The sequence below is a fragment of the Puma concolor genome, chromosome D1 (assembly GCF_028749965.1).
Source record: "Puma concolor isolate L17-30 chromosome D1, mPumCon1.1.hap2, whole genome shotgun sequence".
NCBI lineage: Eukaryota > Metazoa > Chordata > Mammalia > Carnivora > Felidae > Puma > Puma concolor.
In genome coordinates, this window is record NC_141676.1 from 9,068,990 (window position 1) to 9,077,103 (window position 8,114).

The following is an 8,114-nucleotide window of genomic DNA, read 5'->3' on the forward strand; positions in this document are numbered from 1 at the left end:
TTTATTTTGTGGGAGCTTCCCCGCTTGATCGCCAGCTCCAAGAGAGCAGAAGGCCCTGCTTTCTTCACTGCCGTGCTTGAGCCTTAGTACAGTTCTGGCCCAGAGCAGTCACTTCACACAGACTTGGATTATGAAATCCGCTCCTGGGTTCCTTAGAGTGCCCAGCGCCACTATGAACACATTGGACGTGCCCGTAAATACCTAGGGATTAATTTCATGCCTGAAGACTCCTTGGCCACAGAAGAAAAGGATGACTGATTCTCTTTCTGCAGGAAAGTGGGCTGGACAGGGCCTCAGGGAGGGGGCAGTGGTCCAAGTCAGGGCACAAGAGCATCAGGACCCTAGACAGCAGTGACCCGGTGGTGAACAGCCCTGTGCCTGTGACACCCCGCCCCACCTCCAGATCCTCTTCTGGGCAGAGATGTCTTTAAAGGCAAGACTGATGTGAACAGACAGTTTGACTTGTAGGCTTTTGCGATGTATTTTATTTTATTTTATTTTTACATTTTATTTATATATTTATGTAGTGCACACGGGAGAGGGGCAGAGAGAAGGAGAGTCAGAATCCCAAGCAGGCTCCATGCCATCAGCACAGAGCCCGATGAGGGGCTTGAACTCATGAGCTCTGAGATCATGACCTGGGCCGAGATCAAGAGTCGGATGCTTTTGCGATTTAGACCTGGAAATAGGATGTCCTAACAATGGTGACAGCTGAAGGATCTAGAAAATGTATAAGCAGGGGCTGTTTTTTTTTTTCCTGTTCTCCACCCCCTTTAAGAATAGATCGATAAAGCAATACCTATCAAAAGAACACCAGCATTCTTCACAGAGCTAGAACAAACAATCCTAAAATTTGTATGGAACCAGAAAAGACCCCAAATAGCCAAAGCAATCTTGAAAAAGAAAACCGAAGCAGGAGGCATCACAATCCCAGACTTCAAGCTATACTACAAAGCTGTAATCATCAAGACAGACAGCACAAAAACAGACAGATCCATGGAACAGAATAGAGAACCCAGAAATGGACCCACAAAAGTATGGCCAACTAATGCTTGACAAAGCAGGAAAGAATATCCAATGGAAAAAAGACCGTCTCTTCAGCAAGTGGTGCTGGGAAAACTGGACAGCGACATGCAGAAAAATGAACCTGGACCACTTTCTTACACCAGACAAAAAAATAATCTCAAAATGGATGAAACACCTAAACATAAGACAGGAAGCCATCAAAATCCTAGAGGAGAAAGCCTCTTTGACCTCGGCCGCAGCAACTTCTTACTCAACACATCTCCGGAGGCAAGGGAAACAAAAGCAAAAATGAACTACTGGGAACCTCATCAAAATAAAAAGCTTCTGCACAGTGAAGGAAACAATCAGCAAAACTAAAAGGCAACCGACAGAATGGGAGAAGATACTTGCAAACGACATATCAGATAAAGGGTTCATATCCAAAGTCTATAAAGAACTTCTCAAACTCAACACCCAAAAAACAAATAATCCGGTGAAGAAATGGGCCAAAGACATGCATAGACGCTTCTCCATAGAAGACATCCAGATGGCCAACCAACACTGCTGGTGTTGGATCTCTTTTGGACTGCTGGTGGGAATGCAAACCGGTGCAACCACTCTGGAAAACAGTATGGAGGTTCCTTAAAAAACTAAAAAAAGAACTACCCTATGACCCAGCAATTGCACTACTAGGTATTTATCCAAGGGATACAGGTATGCTGTTTCGAAGGGACACATGCACCCCCATGTTTATAGCAGCACTATCAACAATAGCCAAAGTATGGAAAGAGCCCAAATGTCCATCGATGGATGAATGGATAAAGAAGATATATATATATATATATATATATATATATATATATATATATATCATATGATATATGATATATATATGATATATCTTCTTTATCATATATCATATGATATATGATATATATATGATATATATATAATACATACACACACAATGGAGTATTACTCAGCAATCAAAAAGAATGAAATCTTGCCATTTGCAACTATGTGGATGGAACTGGAGGGTATTATGCTAAGTGAAATTAGTCAGTGAGAGAAAGACAAATATCATATGACTTCACTCATATGAGGACTTTAAGATATAAAACAGGTGAACATAAGGGAAGGGAAGCAAAAAGAATACAAAACCAAGGAAGGGGACAAGACATTAAGAGACTCTTAAATATGGAGAACAGAGGGTTGCTGGAGGGGTTGTGGGAAGGGGCATGGGCTAAATGGGGGAGGGGCACTAAGGAATCTACTCCTGAAATCAGTGTTGCACCATGTGCTAACTTGGATGTGAATTAAAACAAAAAAGAAAATAGTTTGATAAATAATTTCATCTGACAAATGTGAAGTGAAGAAAAAATCTAACCCGCCATCTTTCGGGACTCCAAGTAAAACCCACTGCTGACCCTGAGGAGTCAGGGTCCGTCATTCTCGAAAGCACCCCAAACACCCTGGGTCCCTAATGGAGGAATTGAGCCTATTCCCCACTCCGGCCTTTGTTGCCTAAGTGTCTGACAGGAAACCGATTCCTTCCACGCATGGTTGTGTGCTGTGTGTGACTTGAGGCGCCTCTGACACAGGGCCACCCAACCCCTAACAGATCCCAACTGCTCTATCCGCATGCTTGAAACGTCCACCATTTGTCTACAGGAGACAGAACTCTCTGGAAAGCGCCATCTTTACTTGCAGGCATGTCTGGGTAGCATAATCACCTTAACTATTTACTTTTTCACCCAAGAGCAGGATTCCAAAGAGACTGGAAGAAACAGAGCAGTGGATTCCATCACTAAATGGACGCGGGTTGGGGCGTCTTTCTGAGGGCAGCCACCACCCCGTTGGACCCTCCCTTCTTCCACCGTGGGTTAAGTTTGAGCAGGGCCCTGGTGGCTCTCTGCCCCGGCAAGGGACTGTGTGCCGGTCCCCACTCCTGCCAACTGTGAGGAGCCTGGTGCGTGTGGGGAACAGGAAGTGAGACTCCTGGGCTCCTTGGAGATATGTTTGCACAGCCAGTGACTTTCCCTTTGTCCCTTTGCACTTGCTACCCTTGCCCTAGCAGCGACACACCTTCCCACTGGAGCAGGGGGACAAAAAAGGGGGGGGTTTGGGACACAAAGGTGAGATGCTTGTGCTTTACTGAAGGGAGCCAGGCTGGGGACACAGTGAGGGAAGCGTCTGGGGAGCAGCAGGGACTTCGGCGGCTGGAGACCTTCAGCTTCTGAATCCTAAGCACACAGTGGGCTTCTTACGATTTTGTCCTAAAACACACACAAAAAAACCCCCCAAGACAGTGGCGAGTGAACCTCAGAGGTCGACCAAGATGACGAGACGCAGGAACTTCAATGTCAACGAAGAGGTTCAGTGGGTCTGGGAAGAGCTGAGCTTGTAAGCGTTTTGATTGTTTTGATTATTTATTTTGAGAAAGCGATGGGGAGAGAGAGAGCAGGGAAAGGGCAGAGAGAGAGCGAGAGAGGCAGGGAGAGAATCCCAAGCAGGCTCCGTGCTCCCGTGATCTGAGGAACGGTGAGATCGGGACCTGAGCCAAAATCAAGAGCCGGACGCTTAACTGACTGAGCCACCCAGGCGTCCCCGCAGAAGCCTCTTGAAAAGGGGGAGGTGACTGAGCCTGCTTCCCCAGGGATATTTGCACTGGGTCAGAAAAGGCTCCAAAAAATGGGCCCAGGCTGCACCCAAGCGAGGGGGGAGATCCGCTCTCAGACTGCGTGAGTCAAGGAAGCTGGGTACCGTGAGCTTTAAGATGCTCTCCTTGGCCTTCTGAGGAAGCGTGTCCACCAGCCTCTTCAGCTGGATCCCCGCGTCTTTCATGTCCGCGTCTGGCAAGAAAGGTTCAACGGCGGCCTCGTAACTGGAAAGCGTGCCCGTGAAGAGGGTTTCCATGACGTTTAGAAAGCTCTGGCAGACCTCTGCGGAAGCTGAAGCACAGAAAAGAGAGAGCACATGTGTCCGGGCCCTTTTCCAAGCTGGCAGGGCCCCTGGCCGGGCCAGCCCCAGATGTAAGTGGCCGGGCCTGTCAGCAAGAGATAGCAGCCTTTTCGTCGAAGGGATGCGTTGAATGGGAGATCTGGTGGTGCTCCAAGGAGTTGGCTCTTTGGCGCCGCGGGGGTCCTTCCCGGGTTGCAGCCTTCTGCGGCTTGTCTGAGCCTTCCTGGCACCTCCTGGGCTGGGGCGGGGCGGGGTGCCCTGTGTTCCTTCTGCGAGTTCTAGGCAGAGGGCTGATGGGAGGAGGTGCTGACCTGATCTTTTATGCAACGTGGGGTCTGGGGAGAGGCTACTGAGGACTTCGGTTGTCCCACCAGAAATGTGCCTCTTACCAAGGGTGAGGGATGATCTCAGCTGCTTGCTCCTGGGAGGGGGAGGGGCGTGGCAGAGTCAGGCTCTGGCGGAGTCAGGCTCTAGCCAAGTGCAAGCCCCTGAACTTGGCCTGGAAGAGGCGCTGGGCCCTGTGGTGTGCACTCACCTGCCCACAAGCCTCTTGCTTCCCTTCCTGGCCCCACTATATTCCCTTCACCCAGAGTGCTCCCCAGTTGTGCTCCCCCTTTAGGCTCCTGCTCCCAGGAATGTGGGGGAGAGTCACCGTTTCCTACGCCCTACTTGGCCCTTCTTCCCATGGAGTCTCAGTCCCCATCCTTGAATTTTCTGCCTGTGTGCAAATTCGGCTTCCCCGCCTGGAATCCGGGCACCCCCAAGTGGCCGCTCTAAGTCAAGCCCTCGCCAGAACTTTGAGCCCTGCTTTGCAACTTACTGTGTCATCTGGCAAGTATCTTTATCTTTGTGTGGCTCCATTTCTTCATCTGTAAAATGGGAATCATACCCCTATTTCGTAGGATTATTGTAAGAATGAAAAGCGGGCGGCGCCTGGGTACCTCAGTTGGTTAAACGTCTGACTTCAGCTCAGGTCATGATCTCATGGTTCATGGGTTCCAGCCCCACGTCGAGCTTTGTGCTGACAGCTCAGGGCCTGGAGCCTGCTTCGGATTCTGTGTCTCTCCCTCTCTTTCTGCCTCTCCCCCACTCACACTCTGTCTTTCTCTCTCTCAAAAATAAATAAACATTAAAAAAATTAAAAAATAAAAATCTTTTTGCTTCTTTGCTTATGAAAAGGAGTAGAAGAGGTTGATACAGAGTGAAAAACAGGTAACTCAATTCCCAAAAGATCAGGGGGCTTCGAGAGAAGTAGGATCCGCCTTCCTCCCTTCCTTCTTCCCTTCCTGCTTCCCTCTTCCCTCTCTCTCCCTCTCTCTCATTCCTTTCCTCTTAGTGACAGCTGCAACTATTCAGAGACTCCTTATCCTTCTGGAGGAGGACAAAAATGTTTAGAAAACTCCACTCTGGGTTGGCAGTTTCCCAAAGGGAAGATCCCTTTCTAGAATATTCCTCTCTGCCCAGAATGGGAGACCTTGCCTTTGCTTGGGTTTCTTTTGGAGACATGGGGCTCTATAGCTCTTTCTAGCCTCTTTGGCTCCCAGAGTAGTGTGGAGACCCCCAACCTGAAGGCTTCACTGTACCAAGGTCTCTTGGCGTCTTGGGGGTTCTCCAAGACTGGGCCCTGAGAAGCTCATTATTCCTATTCTGTTGGTCATTGAACACACATCCATACTGGATCTCCTCCAACCCTGCCTCCAGTCTGTTCTGACTCTGGAATTCTGAGGTTGTTGGATATAGAAGATGGGATCCTTTCCTGGTTTCCCCACAGGCTCAGGGTGCTCCCCAAGTTCCCAAGATGGGCTTGTTCACAGGCCAAGACTCCTGGCTGGGAGTCAGCCTTCGAGTAAAATAGGTGCCCCCTCTCCTGAGTGCAACCGGGTGGCAGCAAGGGTTCCTGAGCCGGGCTTGGGGAAGAGGGGCTCTGGGCACTCACCAAGACTACAGCAGAGAGCCAGGGTGACCAGGGCAAGAGTCATGGCGAGCTTCATGGTGGTCAGGAGGCTGGTGAGTGATGCGCTGGCCTGTCTCTGGGTCCGATGGTCTCGTGTGAGGTGTGCTCAACTGGGGTGCCTTCTTAAATAATCCAGGCTGCACTTGGAGGGAGGGAAGGGGGCAGGGCCTGGGCTCCACCGATGGGACCACACTATTTACTTGGGCATCAGCTTGGTGGGAAAAGTAAATGTTCTTTTTGCTCAACCCGGTTTCTTTCCCCATTGAAACTGAGCTCACACAATGGGGCACTCGGTCAGGGGAAACCCAGAGTTCTATGTGGAGGCCACAAGGGGACCCAGGTCAGAGGGCACGGAGCCCTGGCTGCCTGTGCCACTCTCTTTGAACTTGAGCACGGGAGCAGTCTAGATCAACAGAGGCAATTAGAGTCCACCTGGACCCATCGCTCCAGGAGAAACCAAGGCCTTAGGCTCATCCCACAAGGTGCGACAGGAATGGGGCTCAGGACTTTGGATACTCCATTGGGCTCCTCTCACTGCCTCTCGAAGGAAGGCAGCTGGGGGTGTCGCATGGACCAGAGCATCTTCATGATCAGACTTGGGGGAGACCCTGGACTGAAGCATGTTGACAGATAATGGCCTTCTCCAGAAAGCCCACGAGAAACCCAAGCCTCAAATCAGCCTGGAGAATGCCCTGCTCGGGGCTGGGTCTGTTCCCACCTGAAACTGCTCTTAAGTCCTGCCCTCCTGGTGGCCAAATCCATGGGCACTCAGTCCATATCTCGCTTGGCCTCTTAATGGCCCTGACCCTTCTGACCTTTTCCTTCTTGCACTGTTCTCTCTCCTGTGCTCCCAAGGCTTTCTTTCCTGCTTTCTTTCCAACCATCCTTGTTCTCGAGACGTTTATTCTTTACCAATGGCACTTACGTATCATCAGCTCCAGACTCTGGCCATAGCCCCTTCTCACCTCCCTCTGCCACATCTGTGGCTGCTCCCTTCCTTCTCCAGTGCACCTGCCTTAGGACACAGGCTTGGCCTGGTAAAGCCAACTCTTAAACGGCCTCCCATCCCGACTTGCCCTCATCGGGAAGGCCTGTAGAACGATCTTTCTAAAACCAGCTGATCGTGTCCTCTGTCTTGAAACCCTTTGAAAGCATCCATTTGCGGACAGGGTAAAATTCAAGTGCGATCTACACTGCTTTTGCTGACCACTTAGCCTCATTCCGCCACTTCCCTGCATAGTGATTTAACCCTATGTTAGTATTTGTGGATGTGGGAACGTTCCGTATGTTTCTTCACGCCTTTCTACCTTTTCACAAAGGATGCCTCGTGCCTGGAATACATACCTCCCGTCTTGTCTACTTCTCCAAATCCTGTTTGTACTTCAACATTCGGTCAAATGCCCATTCATTGATTTCGTGTTGAGCACCTATGTGCCAAGCATTGTGTTAGGGGGTGGGGAATGGGGTGGGCCCCTTGCAGGGGCCCCCTGCCAAGGTCTGTATGCTCAGAGTCCTGGGAAGCTCTGGAAGAGGTTTCTTTTTTTTTTTAATGTTTTAAATTTTTATTATTAAAAAAAATGTTTATTTATTTATTTTGAGGGGGGTAGGGCCAGGGGGAGAGGGGAAGAGAGAGAGAATCCCAACCAACCTTCGAGATGAGCCTGAAGCGGGGCTCGATCTCAAGAAACGTGAGCTCATGACCTGAGCTGAAATCAAGAGTCAAACACTTAATCGACTGAGCCACTCAGAAGCCCCTTTTTAATGCTTTTTAAAAATGTGTTAAAATATACATAATACAAAATTTACCATATTCATCACTTTCAAGTGCACGGTTGAGTGCATTAAATCTATTCGCGTTGTTTCGCAGCTGTTCCCACCAGCCATCCCTGTAGCTCTTTTCGTCTTACAAAACTGAAACTGTCCCCATTAGACACTAACTCCCTCTGCGTCCCCAGGCCCTGGCAGTCCCCATTCGGGTATCTGTCTCTGTGATTTTGATTCCTAACTGCCTCATGTATGTGCAATCCCACGGTACTGGTCTTTCTGACGGGCTCATTTCACTTGGCACAATGTCCTCAAGTTCATCCGTGGAACATATTGCAGAATTTCTTTCCCTTTGAAGGCTGAATAATGTTCCATTGTACGTGCAGACCACATTTTGCCATCCGTTCATCGGTCGATGGACACTTGGGCT

At 49.5% G+C, this 8,114-nt stretch overlaps 1 protein-coding gene across 1 annotated transcript; it reads right to left on the minus strand.

Moving 5' to 3' along the window:
• Positions 1–3,141: 3,141 nt before the first annotated feature.
• Positions 3,142–5,957, minus strand: SCGB1A1 (secretoglobin family 1A member 1). Its single transcript, XM_025915678.2, has 3 exons — positions 5,903–5,957; positions 3,769–3,956; positions 3,142–3,281 (listed from the first exon to the last, which is right to left on the minus strand). The coding sequence occupies exons 1-3, from the start codon at positions 5,955–5,957 to the stop codon at positions 3,249–3,251; spliced, it is 276 nt and encodes a 91-aa protein (XP_025771463.1). The 3' UTR covers positions 3,142–3,248.
• Between the last annotated feature and the right edge of the window lie 2,157 nt (positions 5,958–8,114).